This window comes from Felis catus, chromosome A1 (assembly GCF_018350175.1).
Source record: "Felis catus isolate Fca126 chromosome A1, F.catus_Fca126_mat1.0, whole genome shotgun sequence".
NCBI classification, from domain to species: Eukaryota; Metazoa; Chordata; class Mammalia; order Carnivora; family Felidae; genus Felis; species Felis catus.
The window spans coordinates 180,775,583-180,795,417 of record NC_058368.1 but is presented as its reverse complement, the minus strand read 5'-3'; the positions used below and the strand labels follow the sequence as shown (position 1 = coordinate 180,795,417).

The window sequence follows — 19,835 nt, the reverse complement described above, 5'->3', positions numbered from 1 at the left end:
TCAAGAAGTGGTTGAACAGTACAGTATCCAATATCATCTTTCTCATTATCTCTCTTGCTTTTTCCATCCCATCATGTATGCTTCTCTCTCTCCCTCTCTCTGTCTCTGTCTCTCAATACCCCATGTCTCTCTCAGGAGTCCACCCATTGAGTTTCCCTTCTACCACCATCATTCCTTCTTGTAGTGGAGAGTATAATAATGATGCGAGAAAGTGTGGTGGTTATTTAACCTCTCTCCAGCTAAATGTTTTATTATAACTCCTGAAAACCTAATTACAGTAACTTTACATGCTACAGTACCCTTTATGGGCTGCCTCTTTATTAAACTTACTCCTTTAGAGACAATAAACCTGATGCTTCAAAGGGCAGAGCCAGGACCAGTAAAATGTGATGAAATCTCCCATTTTCCAGTGCACACCTGATCTCCCTCACTGATCACCCCATCCCCACTCCAGGTGCATCTCTGCTTCTATCCTTTCTCTGGCTTTTTATCAAATTTCAGCAACTGCATGTATGATATTAAAAATCTTTTAGGGATTAATGGGCTGTGTATCAATATTTTCATCCACTACTCTGAATACCTGTGAGTTTATTTACTGGGGAGGTCAATTTTCTCGGTAGAACAACAGTCAACACCTGGTTTCTCTGATAACTAGCTCTGCTTTTTTGCACACGGCACTATGTTGAGGCCATTCAATAGTTTTGCTTGATTTCAAGGAGAATGTTTCCTGCAGCTGACTTCATGAACAAGAGAGAACTCATCTGTACTGTTAGCCATTAGTTGTGGTGGTTAGCTGAATGGTGCACTGTGAGGAAATAGTGGGAAACAGATTGAGAGGAGAACAGAGAGGGATGGGGGTAGGGACAAAAACTTGACCTTTGGAGTTAAGGCAGTGCAATTATCTGTGTAGTGCATTTCTGTTTCAAAGCCTTGCTGGGATTTCCCCCTGGGAATAAAGCCAAACCAATCGAAAATAGGGAGACTGCCTCTGAGGATCCCACTGATTGCAACCTGAAAAATGGTACTTGGTGTTGAGGGATTTTCTATGTTTGTTTGTTTCCTTCTTTAGCAGGGTTTGAGGTTAATGAGTGAGTTTACTTGTGATTGACTCAGAGAAAAAGGAAAAGAAATCTTCTGTTGGAGTCTCAAGTAGTTTAACCAGCTACTACTTCTCAACGCTTCTCTAGATGAGTCAAGCCCCTTCTGTATCATAAGAATAAAATAAAAATTCACAGCATTTTGACTTGATGGGCTCCTTTTTGCATGGATGCTATGCATGAGTTTCTTGTTTGTTAGACTTCTTTTTAAATTTTTCCATGGTCATTTAATCAGAGAAAACGTATGCCCTTAATTTTCTAAGCCAATTTGAAGCAAAATCCTGGTTTGCCAAGATGCTGCCATGTAAAATGCATGGGAGAATAGCTGTTAGGTATGCTCGCTTTCTCTGTCTCTTTCAGTTTTTTTTTTTTTAATGGTTTTTTTTCACATGAGGAAAAGTGACATTTATCAAAAGATAGTTTCAGGTGAAGTGATGATCACTCTATTCTTAAGAACTCACTGGAGTCTAGTGTACAGAGATGAGGACACAGAGCCACAATCCTTCCTTAGCATTACTATTCAATTCCATGGGCATTCTGAGCCCCTAACCTGTGGCAGGAAGGATGCTGGGTGCTATGACTTGAAGCCCTGATAACCACATGGCTAGGAAAGGAAGAAGTGTGTAAGCTCTTCGTTTATTTTTTGTAACACATCAAGGACCGGTTTTCTCTATCCCTTTGAGTGTTAGCAAACTCCAAGGACAGCACTTTGGGGGCCCCTCATTTGCCTTTCCTTTCTGAGGCACAAGTGGCCAATTCTGAGAGCAATTGAGTTGTGCTTGAAAAATGTCAAGTGCATTTGGAAACTACACATTTTTGCTGACGCCTGGAGTCCTGAGCTGAGCTACTTCCATGACCGACCGCTGGGAAGAAGTTCAGTTGGGGCATCACAAATGATTCATCGGAGCATACTGAGCAGGCCCCTGAGGGGGAAAAGCTGTCTTAATAGCCAGTTCAGGGAAAAATCAGGAGAAGTCCCCTAAGCCTTCTTGGTCCTCCCAGTGACCATCTGGCCAGACCATTACCTTGTGGGTCTTGCTTCATTTTATTTATCTTTTTTTTTTCCTGCAGCATGTGACAGCAATCCTTGGTGAATCAAAGCTTTCATTTTTTCAACTTGGTGATTATGAAAATTTTCAAACAGACAGAAAAGTTGGGAGAATAGTACAACGTAAGAATAACCATCTGGTTTCAACAATTGCTGTCATTTTGCCACATTTGCCTCATCTATCTGTAAAGAGAGAGACAGAGATTTTTTGCACAATCATTTGAAAGTAAGTTGTAGACTTCCTGACACTTTACCCCTAAAGATGTCAGCATTCAAAATTCACATTTAAAAAAGATACATCTACTAACCATCTAGTATGTTCTCTAGATGTATCACATTTAAAAAGATATATCTACTAGCCATCAGACACATTTGAAAGGTGCACAATGGGTAGAGGGGAGTTTCCTAAACTTTAAGATACATTAGAATCACATACAGAGCTATTTGATACCTCTCAGACTCTAGCCCTAGGTCTGGATGGAGCCTCGAAAGTTGTACTTTTCTAACACAGCACTCAAGTGATCACAAAGGAGGTATTTATGGGACACAATCTGAAGATCATGTCTTTAGAATCTCTTTTTTTATTTGTTTGCTGAATTTAACCTTCTAAAGATTTGGAGTGTAGCTGTGTTGTGGAGAAACAGGAGCCTACATATCTTTGGTACTTTGGTTTAATCACTTTAAGCACCAGAAACTAGGAAAAAAGCGGGGGGGGGAGGGGGGGATGCAATAACAAAATGAGTTTCATTTAGCAGTGATCATCACCGACACCACGATATCAAAGAGAGCTCTATTCTGCTAGGATTAATGCAGTGCTGAAAAGTATATGGTGTTTTTGTCTTTGTTTTCCTATGGTGAAATGGCCTTGTATGTATAAACATAAACATCTGCCTATATGCATATATGCAAACTTGTAAGTCTGGAAAACAGAAGTCAGCATGGCAGAAAGAATCCTAATTTTAAAATTGAAAATGTTCACAGTGCTGTCCTGTTAACATTCATTGTTTTGGCCTTGGAAAGGTTGTAGGTCATTCATTTAACAAAGATTTGTTGAGTACTCACTATGTGCCAGGCTCTATTCTAAATGTTAGGATACGATGGTAAACAAATTTTACAAAATATCTGTTTACTTTAAACTTCATATTTCAGATCTAATGGTGGAGATAGATAATAAATAACATACAAACACATACATAATTGAGAAAAAGCAGTTATAATAGGATGGAGAATGACAGAGAAGGAAGGTGGGGGGGGGGGGGCTGAGAAGATCTCCCTGGGCAAGTGACATGGGAGCAGAGTGGTGAATGATGTGGAGAAACAAGCTGTGCAGGTTATTTCCAGGCAGAGGGGACAGCAGGTGCAAAGGCCCTTAGGTGAAAATGTGTTAGGTGTGATATGAGGTGGAATATCAAGTAAGTGTACCTGATGGAGTGGGAGAGAGGGGCTAAAGTGGCAGAAGGTACAACTGGAAAGGCCACTGGAAGGCAGATCATGGCAGAAGGTGGGCCATGGCAAGGACTTCTGATTTCATTTTTAGTATTATTGGAAGCCTTGACTGATTGATTGATTGGGGGGAGGGGGTGGGAGAATAGTGACATGTGACACAATCTGACTTCCTCTTTAGAAAGAAGTGTGGAAAATAGACTGTGTTGTCAAGGAGACAATTTTAGGATCTCAGGAAGGAATCCCATACAAAGAAAATAATAATCCTATCCCTCTATTATTTCTTACAGATGAGTACATTAAAAATAACATTAAAGCAATTAAAACTTCTTAATCTTCTTCTTGTGATTTCTCTTATGTTGCCAAAACATTGTTTCCCATTTACTGATTTTGTCCACAAACATGACTGATACTCAGGTGCCAGGCACTGGGATAAACTCTATATATAGAGAGAGTTTATATAGTTATATATATATAGTTATAACTATATATATATAACTATATATATATAACTATATACATAACTATATATATACTATATATATAACTCTATAAATAACTATATATAAATATATATAATATATATAGTTTATATATATATTTATAGTTTATATATATATTTATAGTTTATATATATAAATATATATAAACTATATATATAGCTATATATATAACTATATATATATAACTATATAAAACTATAATATAACTATATATAAATATATATATTTATAGTTTATATATATATTTATAGTTTATATGTATAAATATATATATATAACTATATATAATTATATATATAGTTATATATATATATATAAATAACTATATATAGTTATATATAGTTATATATATATATATATATATATATATATATATATATATAGTGTATGTAATCTCCAAGTAGATGATAGATACTTGAGTGCAAAAAGTGATAGAGGATGGGGTGGGGGTGCTTTTGGAATATGCTTCCAAAATAGGTGTTTGGAAGGTGAGTAGGAGTTGGCTGGGGTGTGATGGGTGGGGAAGCAGAGGCACAGCCATTCCTGAAAGCCTTGTGCATCATTCACAAAGGCATGGCAACATGAACAGGCTGGTTAAGGAAGGAGGTGTCTTTTGGCATGACTGAAGCATAGGTTTTGGGAGCTGGAAGCACAGGGATAGAGACAAGGGTAAAAGTTGGGTAGTTGTTGCAAAGAGTGTGGTCCCATATTCAGATTTGGATTTCTTCTTATAGGCTTTGGAGGATCATCAGGGATTTATAAGCCAGAGCACAATGACATTTGTGGTTTGGGGAAAAAGCTAGCAGGAGGATTGAAGGGGAAGGTTGGTGGGAGAAGTTTTCAGAAGTAAACTTGATAGGATTCTTTCACCCATTGTATGGGAGAAGGTGAGGGGAAGGGAGGAGGTGAAAAATGGCTACAGTCTCTCAGGAACCTGGGAATAACAGGATTGCAGGAGGAATCTGAATGGGGAGGAGAAGGTAAAGAGTCTGTGCTTGGCTGTAACTTGTTCAGTACAGCTGTGGGATGTAGAGATAGAGAGATGCCCAGTGTACAAGTGGAATATGAATCTGGACCTCAGGAAGGAAACTTGTTGGAAATGGAGACCCAGAGACTTGAGTCATATTGGTGATGCCTGAAGCCATGGAAATGGGTAAGATCTCTGTAGGGCTGAGAACTGGTGTTCCCATATTTCTAAATATTTATCAATAACAGCTTGAGATATATTTATATTCCTTGGTTTTAGTTTGATTTCCAGTTTTCACTACCCACTCTTGGAAAGTTGTTCAAGAAGTACATTTGAGCTAGTTCTAAATCAAATTCCAGCATTTTCCCATCCCCCTGGCTTTCTGGTGGGCATATGTTCTAGCTTAATTGTAAGGCAGTGGACTATTATTTAGTGATTTAGAGAACTCTTCAGGTGTTTGTTCGACATTTGTCAGGCTTTAAATTAAAATTCATGTTTCAGGCTCCTTATGTTGCTCTGAGAATTAATAATAAAAGCTACTCATCATGCATTGAGCACTTACTATGTGACACACCCTTGGTTAAGTGCTTTTCCTACATGATCTTGTGTAACCCTTACAACAGTCTACTCTGTGACATGAGGTACCTCTGCTGCTCTTACCCCATGTTACAAGTGAGGAGATGGAGGCTTTTAAGAGCAGCATTAGGTACCTTGTGTGAGCTTACTTGTCCAATAATGGCACTGCTGAGATTCCAGTCCAGGCGAACACTGCTGCCAAACACTGCTTCTAAACCCTGCCCACTTGCCACCTCTTCTAGAAGACGCTTTTAATCTGGAGCATTAAAAGAGTGCTATTGGATAAGGAATACAAAAGTTTATTTATGGAATCCAACCTCTTGCCTTTACTCAGATCATCAAACATACTTATACTACAAATAAAGTTTAAATGTCAGTTGTTTGCTTTAATGTTGGCTATATTAAATAGTTCACTAATCAGACACTCATTTTCTGACATCATTGTCAATCATATCAGTCTTGTGTGATCTTTGTCAAAGATTAAAATACTTTCACGGATTTATCTGGAAGCATCCAAGACACAAATATTTGTAATAACTCTGATCTTGCCTCAGAATCCTACCAGGGTAGCTTGCTAAGCCCCATATGCAGGGGGTAGTGTGGTGTAGTAGGTCCAACTGGAGCATTGAGAGCCAGGCAGACTGGAGTTTTAGCCCTGATGACCCTGCTTGCTAACTTCCAGCTTCAGTGTTCTCATTTGTAAAACTATGGTAATAATATAGGGTTGATGTGAGGTTGCATGCAAATAAAACGTTTACCATTGTAATTGACACATAGTATGTGGTCACCTACTGAAGACTTGAAAGGAAATACCTGCATAACGTTTTGGAATCTTAGGATCTTAAGTTTACAAAAAAATGAGGAAACTCCATTCATTCATTCATTCATTCATTCAAGCCCCTTGCATGTGGAGCTTTGAGTTGGTTACTGGGAACATAAAAATGAACAAGGTATAAAAGAAGACACAGCTTCCAGCTGCTCAGACTCTAGACACTACTTAATCCATGCTTTAAAGTTCACTATAGATTTCCTGGAAGACAGTCATCATTTTAAATAAGGTGTGGCAAGTCACATTTGAAGTTTATAAATGGCACACACAAGAGAGAAGAATCTGTCAGAGAATTTATGGTCCTTGAAATGTCCTTGGAGTGACAGTCTCCTGACCCTGAAGAAGGGTTATATTAGGTGTCAACAGTAGACCCCATTACCCTCTTGTCACACCATAGTCCTAGAGACCAAGGGCACCTTGTTTAATTGCCAGGCAAAGATGTTCCCAAAGGAAAAACATCACATGACCTAGAGAGGCAGTCTCAGAACAGGAAGCAAGATGGAGGAGGGCAAACAGCCCAGGAAGAAGGCTCAAGATAGGTAGTTTAGAGTAACACTGAAGAGTACACACTTTAGCATGAGGCAGCGCTCAGGGTTCACATCCTTGGACAGTTGCTTGAATTCTTCCAGCCTGATTTCTCATATCTTAAATATTTTAATATTTAGTTTCTAAGTTGTTGTGACAGTATTATTTCAAGTGTCTTTGAATCTTTATTTATTTTCAGAGAGAGCACACATGTGTGTGCTTGAGCATGGGACAGAGGGCAGGAAGAGAGAGAGAGAGAGAGAGAGAGAGAGAGAGAGAGAGAGAGAAAGGATCCCAGGCAGGCTCCATGATACCAGCCCAGAGCCTGATGAGGGGCTTGATCCCATGAACCATGAGATCCTGACCCCAAATCGAGCGTCAGATGCTTAAACTTAACCAACCTTAACCCAACAAACCAGGCACCCTTCAAGTGCCTTTAAATAGCAGGTTCTAGTACCTGATACTGTTTAGTATCATCATCATCATCATCATCATCATCATCATCATCATCATCTCCAAGTTACAAACGGTAACTCACTTTCCATATTTGCTTTGAATACTTTTCAGGATTGTTGTGGAAGGTAAAATCTAGATGCATATGGAATGCATAAATGATGTGACTCTATGGAATTAATTTATGTCACTATCAGATGCAATCTTTGCCCCTTTTTCCATGACAAAGTAGAGCAGTTAACTAGGACTGTATAGAACTAGATAAAGCAGAGTGAAAGAAAAAGCAGGTCGGGGCGCCTGGGTGGCGCAGTCGGTTAAGCGTCTGACTTCAGCCAGGTCACGATCTCGCGGTCCGTGAGTTCGAGCCCCGCGTCAGGCTCTGGGCTGACGGCTCGGAGCCTGGAGCCTGTTTCCGGTTCTGTGTCTCCCTCTCTCTCTGCCCCTCCCCCATTCATGCTCTGTCTCTCTCTGTCCCAAAAATAAATAAACGTTGAAAAAAAAAATTAAAAAAAAAAAAAAGAAAAAGCAGGTCTATGTTCTCCAGGAGCCACCCATGTCCATGCTAACTCTTTCCTTTTTCTTGCCAGGCACTTTCTCTTTAAAACCTCCTCGGGAAGCACACCCCTGTTTAGCAGCTCTTCTCCGGGATACCCTTTGACCTCAGGAACCGTTTACACGCCACCACCCCGCCTGCTGCCCCGGAATACCTTCTCCAGGAAGGCCTTCAAGCTGAAGAAGCCCTCCAAATACTGCAGCTGGAAATGTGCCGCCCTGTCCGCCATCGCCGCAGCCCTCCTTTTGGCGATTCTGCTGGCATACTTCATAGGTAAGTCAAGGCAGCCTGCTCCATGACCCTGGCCATGAGGAGGTGGGGCAGAGACTGTGGGCTTATGAATGGAGAAGCCCTCTGTTGTCTGTACAGTTTGCTTATTGGCTCCTGAAAGACGTAAAAATGAATGAGGGATGGGAGTGCTTTTTCTCTCCTGAAATGTATTTAAATCTGATGAGTTTCTTTCTCAAGACTCTAATTAACATTTATCAGATGAATTAAGCATGCCTGCTGTATTCTTTCTTGGACATGAGCTGAAAATTGTTGTTCCTGTGAACCCATCCCTCTTTCCTGAAGTCATCTTCTAGTGTCTTCCATCACTGGATTTTAACCCAGGTCTGTGCTCTAAAATTCATGCAACATGGGTTAATTTCAGCCAAAAACTGAATCGAATAATAGTAACCAGCATGTCTGGGAACATCTTGATGCAAAGGAAAGTTAAATTGCTAGCTTATTTTCAGAGGTGTGGAACAGAAACAGGATTGAGAGGTCAGAGCATCCAACCAGGTCTTTGTATGGAATCAAGTCACCTAGGCACAGTGGATGTTGCCCACATCCTTTCCTTTGCTTGTGTCCTTTTAGTCTCAACCTGAATTGCACCACATTCATGAGTGAGGTTCGTCTCACATGCCAACCTTGCTTCTGGGAACTCAGGATATAACTTAGGGTAGCAGGTTGGTGAAGTTGCAGTGGTATTTTTCTTCCTATGCCAGGCGTATTGGTTTGCATCCATGGGGTGTAGCCCTGTAACTGCAGGAAGCAGCAGGTGCCAAGAGCTGAGGGGCAGAGTGCCATGTGCATATGAGCACCCTGGTCTGGACACAAAGCTTGCTCACAGCTCCTGGCCTCAGCAAAGAGCCCTGGTGCTGCTGCTCTGTCAACTGAGCTTGCCAATGCAGATCTCCTGGCCCAGGCAGAGGCCCCGTGATGTTTGATAAAGTTTATTTGAAACACTTGATGGCTCTGGCTTAGTTTCAGGGCAGCCATGACAGGCCTCCCCAATTTGGGGCTCTGCCATGTTGCAAAACAAACCTATAAAACACCAGCAGAAAGAGGCTGACTCCAAAATTCTTCTCAACACTTAGGCTGAAACTCCTCTCACTTAAGAGAGGGGGGTAAAAAAGCAACCCTGATTATTCTGACTTTGTCCCTTGTCCTTCAGCAGTGAACACTTCCTTCATCATCAGGCAGCCAGCTTGGTGCCTGCCAGAGAAGGAATTGGTCCAGGACTTCCCAGACCATTCTACCCAAGCTTACCTGATGGTAAAGGAGGTTGATTACACAGCCCCCAGTGATCTGGGGCTCTGCCCAACGCCATTACAAGCCAAAAATTGATGTGAAGTTTTCACTCTCTCCCATAATATTGCTATGCTCACCTTAATGTAGAAATATAAGTTTTTACATTCTTTTCCTGTTGTGTCTCCTGGGAATGACCTCCAAAACTGAGAAAATTGACACTCTGGGGAAAGGCACCATGTTTATCTGGAACTTTGCAGAATCCTCGATGCTGTAAACCCCAGCTCCACATGGGGACTGAGGTCTGACACCCATATACTCCTAATTTAAAGTCATGCCTGCTTCTCACTTGCTCTCGATGAAGGATGGAGTCATGGATTGACAAGGGAAGGGAAAAGGCATCTGTTGCACTCTCAATCACTTGAGTAGAATCTTTTGTGTTGTTAGAAGTAGTTTTGTGTACTTCCCCAGCTAACTGTTCAGGGAGGCTTGATAGAAACAAATTGAATTGCCTTCAGGGTCTTTGCATGATTTGGCTTTGTGTCAGGAACTGCAAAGAGGGTCCATGAGCTCACTTCTTAGGCTTAATGTTCTGCTGAGCCTGTGGGCACCATGGGGAACCCAGATACAGAAATTGAGGCACTGCTCACCTCTGCCAATACCATCCCCAGTGTACCTCCTACTCCACTTGCCAGAGAGAGATAGATGGCTATCGCCTGATGTATTGAGCTTGATGGTTAAAATATAATAGCTTTCTGTAGGGCGATTACATAAATGGGAAACCATATAGTGAGAGTTTAATGTTTTAATTGGGTGTGTATCTTGTAAATGATGGATTAGGAAACATATTTATCCTCAGTCTGGAGGCTACTAGAAGCTGGACCTGAGCATCTTAGGATAGTTTATTAGATTATAATCCATCATTTTCTATTATGTATGCTTTAGGTAAGATTATGCTTTAACCCTGGAGTATTAAAGAATACATTATGACTCAAAAATAAATGATGGAAGGGGCCAGTTTTCCCAGCAGTAATGCTGGTGAGTGTGGAGCCATAGGGCTACTCTCCCAGAGGTGACAGCAGATCTGCAAGCACCATGAAGGGGTCAAGGTTTTGAGTGCTGATCTTGACCTAGTGATTCATTTCTCCTTTGCCTTGACAAAGTTGTTTTCCTTCTGAGTCTTGGTTTCCCAAGTAAATTCTGGAAGCATGATGGATATTTACATGCAGAAACTCCAAAGTATGGTGAGGATTAATTAATGTGTATAAATCACTTTGAAGATGAAAAGCAGTATATTATTAATTACAGAGCTGCAGGGGCATAAACAGTACATTACAAACACAGAGAAAAGTGCTGTTGGGAGCAACAAGTGATTGTGCCCACCAAGAAAACAAGCCATCAGGGAAGGACAGAAGGGCAACGTAAAAATCAAAGCCTTCCTGTTAGGGGAGACCAGAGTTTTTAAGACCTGAGCCCATTCTAGTTCATACATGACCCCATGTTCCACTAGAACATTATAAGTCCTGAAATTAAGCATCAGCCCCAAGATATTTATGGACAGGCACTGGGTTCAGGCCTGCCAGGAGCTGTGACAAATAGATCAAATTATCTTCCTTTCATGTTCAAACCTGTGGAGAGAAGACTCCAAAAATGAGCAATCTGGAATAGCTCAGCCCCATGACAAGTTCTTCTTTACATCCAGTATGAGGGTGAGTGTGAAAGCAGAATAAGGTCAACTCTTGTGCATATTGGAAGTGTGGGCCTTTACCAACTCAGGATAGATTCCCCCTTTCCTACTGACACAACTGGAGCCAACAATCTTTTATGATGTACTTTCCATAAGATTCTTCCTATGCCAGATTCTCCCAGTGTACATAATATCCTGGAATAAATTACTTTGAGAAGCTGCATGAACCACAAGGGGACCATTTTGTGCATCACTCAGGCCCTAGCCCATGTGGTTCCTAGGGAGTAGTGGCTATGAAATACAGAAGAGCTTCCCTCTCAGGAAGTTGTCTTCTATCCTCAGGCATGTCAAGTGCTTTCATTGCCCCCAACACCAGAAATCCCTCGAGATCCCTAAGTTTCTGGATCATGTAACTAATGTAGAGTTTCTCACCTGTTTTATGTCAACTGTACTGTTTTTATCCTCATAGTATATATAACAATAACTGATTGGAAACTTCTATTTGCTCAGAACTGCAAGCCTTTACATTTAAATCATTTTTTCCATAATTATTACATTTGAACCATACCCACAGCCCCAACATCCACTCTAGCAGAAAATAAAATTGGCAGATTACAATCATTTCACAAGAGTTGATGCTGAGGCCCAGAGAGCCTGCCATCACATGGCTGGTTAGTTATAAGGGTAAAAGACTAGGTCCTTAGTCTCCTGATTAGTCCCCTAATGATTTCCAAATATCAAATAAGACCTAAATCATCCCTTTTGTAGCATCAACTCCCTGTATCTGATTTTGCCTTCATTAATAAGGGAGAATAATTCAGCTCTTTCCTTCCCAAGCCATCTTCTGATGATTTCTGAAGTGGAGAGAAACTATATCTCTTCCTCCATCTTTTAACCTGTCTTTTTGTGTCTGTTTTCACAAACCTCTTCTATTATAGCGGTCAGCAGATATTTTCTGTCAAGAGCCAGATAGCAGATCTTTTTTGGTTTTGTGGGTCGTGAAGTCTGTGTCACAGTTGCTCTACTCTGCTGTTGTATGGCAGAAGCAGCCGTACACGTGTGTAAGCAAACGGGCAGGGCTGTGTTCCAGGAGACTTTACTTATGGACACGGAAATTTGCATTTCATGTACTTTCCATGTGTCATGAAGTATTATTCTTTTTATATTTTTAAGGCTATTTAAAATGTAAAACTAGTCCTTAGCTCATGTGCTGTTGTTAAAAACATACAAACAAACAGGTGGCAGACTGGATTTGGCCCCCAGGCCATGGTTTGCCAGCCCCTCTTTGATTACATTACTCTTCTTTTCCTAAAAATACCTTTTCGGAGTGTTTCCATTTTTACAGAAAGAAAACATTTGCTTTCCAACTGGCCGATTGTCCAACTACTCATCCACTATAAGTGCAGTGGGTAATTTTTTCTGATGCTGCCATCGCACTTCGTAATGAATAATTAGATCTGACTTCCTGATCCAAACCAAAAGGTAGAAAAAGCAAGCCACTTTTCTCTTTAAAACTTTGCAAAGGGTAAAAGTTTCCATCCTAATGGTTGGCTTGAGATAGTATTTCAACCCATGGGTAGAGTGTAATGACCTAAAAACTTTGCCACATACACACTTGTCTTCAACCTTCATTTACCCTAGGTTCCTCTGCAAAATCATGGCCTGTTTTTCAAGGTGACAAAGACCCTTTCTTTGTTAAGGTTTTCCAACAGGTTGTAACAATGCAGAGTCCCTGAATGACATCATTGCTTTCTTCTCCTAGGTTAAGGTCAAATAGATCCCGTTTCCTTAAAAGGCATTGAAGTTCTTACAGGCTACCCACATCAAGGAAGAAAGGTGCTTGTGATATATGACTTTACTGCTTAAATCAAGATAATCCTAGAAATTCTAAGATGAGAGTCAACACAACAGTTCACCATGACACAGGACTCAGACTGTCATCCCCAAGTTAAAGACAATACGCAATATATGCTGAGTTTCTGTCAAAAACTCTTCTTGTGGTTGGGAAGGGAAGGGGGTAAGAAAGATAAGAGCATTTATGTCATCCTAAATTAGTTTTTAGCTCTTCAGATCTCTGCCAAACCAAAATACATCTATATATTAGAAAGTCACCTTGTCTTTTTTCACTACAGTAATTCCTGCCAAATATGAAATACTATGTTTTAAGTAAGCTGCTCAACGCTCTGTCTTCTGCCACTCTCACTTTGATCTGGGAAGAACGCGGGCCATCAACATGTCAGGATGTTAAAAGTGTGGTAATTTGGGGGGCTTTCAGTTTCTTTTGAAAACAATGAGAGATTATTTTCTATGGAAACTAAAAGCCTACAATGTGTTTAAAGTTGCTACACTTGAAAATTGATATGTTGAGACTCAGACTGATGAATCCTGTGTTCAGAGCTGCTATTTTGTGTATTCCCATCTCACTGAACAGAGCAGATTTGGGGAAAACAGAAAGAAAATGACAGAAAATGATGAGAAGCGTACACTTACCTGGCATCCTTTGTGAGGATACAGCCTAGGAAAAATGTTGGCCCTCTCATTCAGACTCACTGTTCTTTGATGATCCAGAGAGATGCTAATCCTTGACCTCTGTATGAATTCCAAATTGCGTATTTACCTCCCATTATAAAAAGGGCAAAATGGTAGTGATTAAATCTGAACAATCCTGCAAGTAACATTTCCACCCACCTCCCCAGCCCCAGATGGTCAAAGCTTGTATTTAGTCCCACAGAGAAGGAAAAAAAACTTCCCACAAATAAGTCAGGGGACCCAGTTATGTTATCAGTTCTGATGTTAGTAACAGACTTTTTATCTAATAGATATGCTAATGTGCTCTTAACCAGATAATAAAGTCCTGTCCCTGCTTACACACTGGTGAGTCTCTGGCAGTGGGGGCTGCCATTTCATAATTGTACTCTTAATTTCAGAGGATGTGTCAATTTATGGAAAGCAAATTAAGTCATTAGCTAGGTCTCTGGTCTCCATCACCTAGCAGCCATGTGGCAACATGCATATCTCATGTGTGACATTCAGAAAAGTTCCTTTACTGAGGTGAGGTGCCTTGTCTTTCCTCCACAAGCTACCTGTCAGAAATCAAGGTAGCCAGCTAATACAGGGCTTTCCCACCCTGACAGGCAAGCTCCATGGATAAGGAAGAGGAAGCAACTTTTGGTCTTTATTTTGTAGACCCTCTTAATGCAAAACCAGGGAAGAGTGAGTAGTGCTACCACCCTGTGCCCCTCAAGGACCATGACAAGTAGACAGTGTTATCAGTATGATCTGCTGGCCTAAGACCTTGTGGCTCCACAGAGCATGTGTTGGGTGAATGAGAATGCAGTGTTCACCAACTGTCTTTCTGTCAACTCACCATTCAGGCCTTTGTCCTGAAATTTCTCTGTGACCATTATATCTCTGGCAGTCAGCAATCAGTTCAGAAGCAGTAATGGGATGCGAAGCTATGACATTTTGTGTGTCTCTCCCACATGCTCTGTTTATTTGACTGCATCACTTAGGGTGGTCATCAAGCCCACAGACCCTTCACCATCCACAGGAAGCTTTTAAATTCTTCATTTCCTAAGCTTTGCATGTGCTTGTTTATATTTACATGTTTCATAATTTAGAATTCTGGATATAGCTTCTGTTGTACTGTAAATAAGTATTGTTTCGTTCTACGTTTTACCTGTAACACAATTGCAGGCGTTCTTGCCATGTTAATTAGAAAAGTACTACCTTGATGTGATGGAAATCACATGAATGAGCTTTGGTCTCAGGGAAGCCTGGGTTCAAATTCTGATGTGTATACTTAAAAGCTTTGTGACTTGGGCTTGCCGCTTAATCTCCCTATACTATAGTTTCCTTATCCAAAACAGTGGGATAATTCCTGCCTTGTAAAGATACTTCAAGTGTTCACTAATATTACATATGTATTCAACTTTTCTTCAAATGCAATGTCATCAGGTATGAGCAATGTCGTTTTTGTATGTATCCCCTAAGTACTGTGACAAGTACTTAGCATTTATAATTTTTTATTATGTAGTTTTGGAAAGAGGTAGGCACAGACCACCTGGAATGACATACAACCCTATGAATAGATAGGTCTATAGTCAGACCAGCAAACCATTGTCTGCTTGGCCAGCCATGACCGTAAGAAAACACCAGTTGTAAAATGCATTCTGGTTTCAGAGATAGGAAAATGTGAACACATCTGAGTTTTAGAATCAGTGAAATGTGGTGGCACCTGACACACAGTAGAAGCTCAACTAAACAGTTATTACGATTATCGTATTGGCTCCCACACTCCTAGACGAGGTCCATTGAAAAGCATAAAACCAGGCTCTTGGATCACTGTATCCCCAACAATGCCTAACACCTTGTAAGCATAAATAAATATTTATTTAATTAATAAATGCTGATTAGAGTTAGGGCTAAGTTGGACCATTAATGGACAGCGTTATCAAGTGCCCGAAATCCCTGATCCCTGGTTTTACTTGTTCTCCCATGTAAAGGGAAGTTTCTGGTTCCCTGAAGTTGTAATTGCCTCTGTTCCCAAGCATTTCCAAGTTATAAAGCATTTAGGCAAAGGAACAGTTAGGGGGGTTGTGTAAGCACCACATTTAAGCCCTCTAGCCGGAATCTGTGATTCCCTGAAATCAAGAGAGCTGGATGAGTGAAACTGGGAAGTGTTTGTGTCTGGCATGCAGCCACCATTTGGCACTCATTTTACAAAAGTGTGGCAGAATTTAGTTGGAGTTCAAGGTGAAAAAGCAAATAATGGCATAAATCTGAAAGTCTGTTGGCTGCTTCTCTGTAAATGAGGATGTGCTAAGAAATGAAGCAATTGCTACAAGGCACCAAATAGAGAAGAGGAATATTATATGGTGAATTAGGTCTGTGTACACAAGCCATACAGAATGTTTTGTGCTGAAATGCCCGGCTTAGCTGTGCAGCCTCATATGACAGAAATTTGACCCCAGAGCGAACTTTTAGAACATTCATAGTTTTCTTAAGGTCACCTTAAATCATACTTCCTGTGTCCTTCACTGAAAATTCCTTTCTAGAAAATCCACATTTTGGTTGTTAAGAATAGACATGCAGAATTGTTGTCTGAGCCCTTTACTCATCAAATAAATCATTTATTAAATTGATGTCTCGTATTAAGATCCTCTGTGTTAGGAGAGCAAATGGTCCATCAACTACATTAGCATATTTAATATTACCATAAAAGAGAGGATAATGCATTGCATGTTCCACTAATTTCATTTTTTTATTATCAACTTCTAGCCTTAAATATGTAAATATCAGAATGTCTCAGGAAATATAGCAGTCCTAAACTATGTGTTGATAAGAAAAGAGTTTTGCTGAAGAGAATATTGTCCTCCTTTCTTGGAAAGAAAGATTTATATGATACATAATAAGTATCATCTTTCAAAGGCTTTTTTCCCTAATAAACCAAAGCTTCAGAGAAGGGAGGATCAGCTTTGCCTCCAATCTTTGCCTTTCTTTCGTCATGACTTGTGTTCACAGCTATTAGGGAAGGCCCTTCCCTTGGGACGGGTTTTCAGTGGAGTTAGGTCATGTGGAAAGATGTGTACACACACGTTTGGCCCTCCCCTAGGGACTCTGATCTTTATAAAAGAAAGGTATATTGCCTTGCTTTTGCCTTTGCCGTCATGATGCAATCCTATCCGTAGGCTTACTTCTATTACACCATGAGTGTTTTAGAGGCACGTTAATGAAGTTTAGATTAGACTTGCTTATATTCCAAAGGGAAAGGTAAGTGGCAGTCTATCAAGTGCATTCTGTTCTTTGGGCCATGCTAAACAAGACGACATCTTTCAAAGAAGTTCGGTATGCCTTTGAATTAGAAGCATTGTTGAAACTGGTTTTAAGGCTACCTTATGCCCAAAGTTTACAAATATAGACTTCTAGGGCATTCGCTGAATTAGAGTTCATGTGCTTAAACTTCCCTTTAAGTTTCTTTTTTTTTTTTTTTATTTTGAGAGAGACAGAGAAAGTGCAAGCATGGAGGGGCACAGAGAGAGAATCCCACGATTTGTGATATCATGACCTGAGCTGTAGTCACTTAGTTGGGCACTTAACTGACTGAGCCACCTAGACTCCCCTTAAACCTTCTTTTAATAACATTTGTATACTTCCTTGAGAAAGGTGTCTCTTCTCTTGAGAGAATTGTAGGTTAAAGACCTTTTTCCCATGAAAAATCTCGCCACTTTGTATATGAGTTTTATGTATTATTTTTATTAATTTAAAATGTATTAAATTTATTATATTAAGTTCATGTTTTTCCATTGCACCAAAAATTTTGTTTAGGCAAAGGATTGGCTGTTCACATTGTTTGCTGGGATCTGCTGACCAGCCTCTGAATCTAGGACATTTTTACTTGAAAAATTTCCCTAGACCTAGAGTCTGATAAGCAACCCCATAAAATAGTACACGCAATAGGAAAGCTGAGGGACACCTGGGTGGCTCAGTCAGTTGAGTGTCCAGCTTTGGCTCAGGTCGTGATCTCATGGTTCGTGAGTTCAAGCCCCATCGCCAGGCTCTGTGCTGACAGCTCAGAGCCTGGAGCTTCCTTCGGATTCTGTGTCTCCCTTTCTCTCTGTTCCTCCCCTGCTCGCACTCTTGTGTCTGTCTGTCTGTCTGTCTGTCTCTCTCTCTCTCTCTCTCTCTCAAAAATGAAGATTTAAAAAAAATTTTTTTAATAGGAAAGCTAAGAAAGCCTGGACAAGTTATGGTTTGCATAAATGATGTGCGCCATGATGTTAAGACATTTGAGCTTCATTTTTCCCAGATCCATCAGGCAATAGAAGCTTTTATACTGAAAAGGTTTTTATTAACTTATCATTATGACAAATGGTCAGCCATCCTTCTTTCTCCTTAGAAATGTGAAGTGGTCTAACCATTACACAGTAAGAAATTGTAGAGACTTGTGCCCATTTTTGTTCAGTCTGTTTTTGTCCAATGAAGGCATTGTCTCCTCTTAAATTTACTTTGAAAACCATAAAGCTTCTCTTGGGGCGCCTGGGTGGCGCAGTCGGTTAAGCGTCCGACTTCAGCCAGGTCACGATCTCGCGGTCCGGGATTTCGAGCCCCGCATCAGGCTCTGGGCTGATGGCTCAGAGCCTGGAGCCTGTTTCCGATTCTGTGTCTCCCTCTCTCTCTGCCCCTCCCCCATTCATGCTCTGTCTCTCTCTGTCCCAAAAATAAATAAATAAACGTTGAAAAAAAAATTAAAAAAAAAAACCATAAAGCTTCTCAAAAAAAGAAGCTGGCCTGTGATTAGCTTACATTTCTCAGGACCATAGCAGTGAAGGGTAAAAATCCAAAGAAAGGTAAAAATACCAAAAAAGGGTGGGATGAAGTTAAGACAAGAAGTAAGGAAAAGACACTAGAAGCTATGAACACAGTGATTAGAAACACTAACAAGCATTGCAGGCTGTGAGATACCATATGCTAAGCAAGATAAAACATGGAACAATTAGAAGACAAGGATGGGGGAAAGGTGACACCCAGCACATCAAATGACATGTAATCTTCTGCATGATTTCTTGAACCAATAAGTCCAACCAAGGTAATGAGATGAAAAGCAATCCTTGAGAATTGCTTGGAGGTGCTGTTTCACCCCCTCATCTCACATCATTAAACTTTCTGTTCCCTCATGAACTACTTAGATAAATAACAGTGGACAGCTCAACATTTATCCAAATAAACCAGAAAGCCACCATGATAAAGGAAATTGAATTTATAGACACGGCAGGCTCTTGCCTAATAGATGAGAGTCATGTGTCTAATGTTGAACATCAATCTATTTTTCAAATACGTTGTATGAAGAGGGGGCAGTAAAAACACCCCCTACAAAATCATTTCTCACTAAGGTTAGTTTATCTTGTGTTGTGTCTAATTGATACCCATGTAATTCCACTACAGTCTTTGCTACTACAAATGATGTAAGAGATGGAAAGAGTGTGGCTGTTGGCTCCCAGGGGAGCGCTGAAAGTTAGGCTTAGAAAAATCACCTTTGTCTTCAGATGTGTTGTCTATAGAATGACCCTTGAAGCCAGCAAGCAAGCATATTTGTTTTTTAATCAGGTGAGGGCATTCTCAAAAATCTTCTCTTCAGTCTTGATCGGGAATGGACATGATGGAGAATTATTTTATACTAGATCCTTTCCCTGACTTATTTTGCCTATTTTCATGGTGTAAAGGAAGGTCCAGCAGGAATATCTGAGCTGACACTACACTTTTAGCTCCTAGTCAAATTCAATGAATTTATGAACTTGTAACATTTAGGAAGGTTTCCAAATTCCTACATGGGCATATCTTGGTCTAGGATAGGACACAGGTATGTTCAGGCTGGTAGCAACTCATTACTCAGCCAAATCTGGATTGGTGGGGGGTGGGGGTCGGGAGGCTGGGAAAGAGAAGGGAAAGAAAGTCAGTCCCTCTCCATTCGGCATGTGTATGAGTGTGGCCCCCCACACCACTCCTCCCACAGATCCTGCCCCAAAAGTTCTGGTCAGAAAAAGTTTTCAATATGTGCACATCTTAATGAAATGTTTTGACAGCTACATTTAATCTGACTTGAAGGAAACCAGCTTTGGATCCTGCTTCCAGTGGTTTCATAT

General features: G+C 40.5%; 1 protein-coding gene across 17 annotated transcripts in view; it reads left to right on the top strand.

Annotated features, from left to right (window-relative positions):
• TENM2 (teneurin transmembrane protein 2) overlaps positions 1–19,835 on the top strand; it is a 2,391,334-nt gene that overhangs the window by 2,111,383 nt on the left and 260,116 nt on the right. For all 17 annotated transcript variants that reach the window (XM_045040340.1, XM_045040320.1, XM_045040321.1 and 14 more), the window contains one exon: positions 8,029–8,267. In XM_045040340.1, the coding sequence (XP_044896275.1) occupies positions 8,029–8,267 (239 nt within the window). The remainder of the gene's footprint in view (positions 1–8,028; positions 8,268–19,835) is intronic.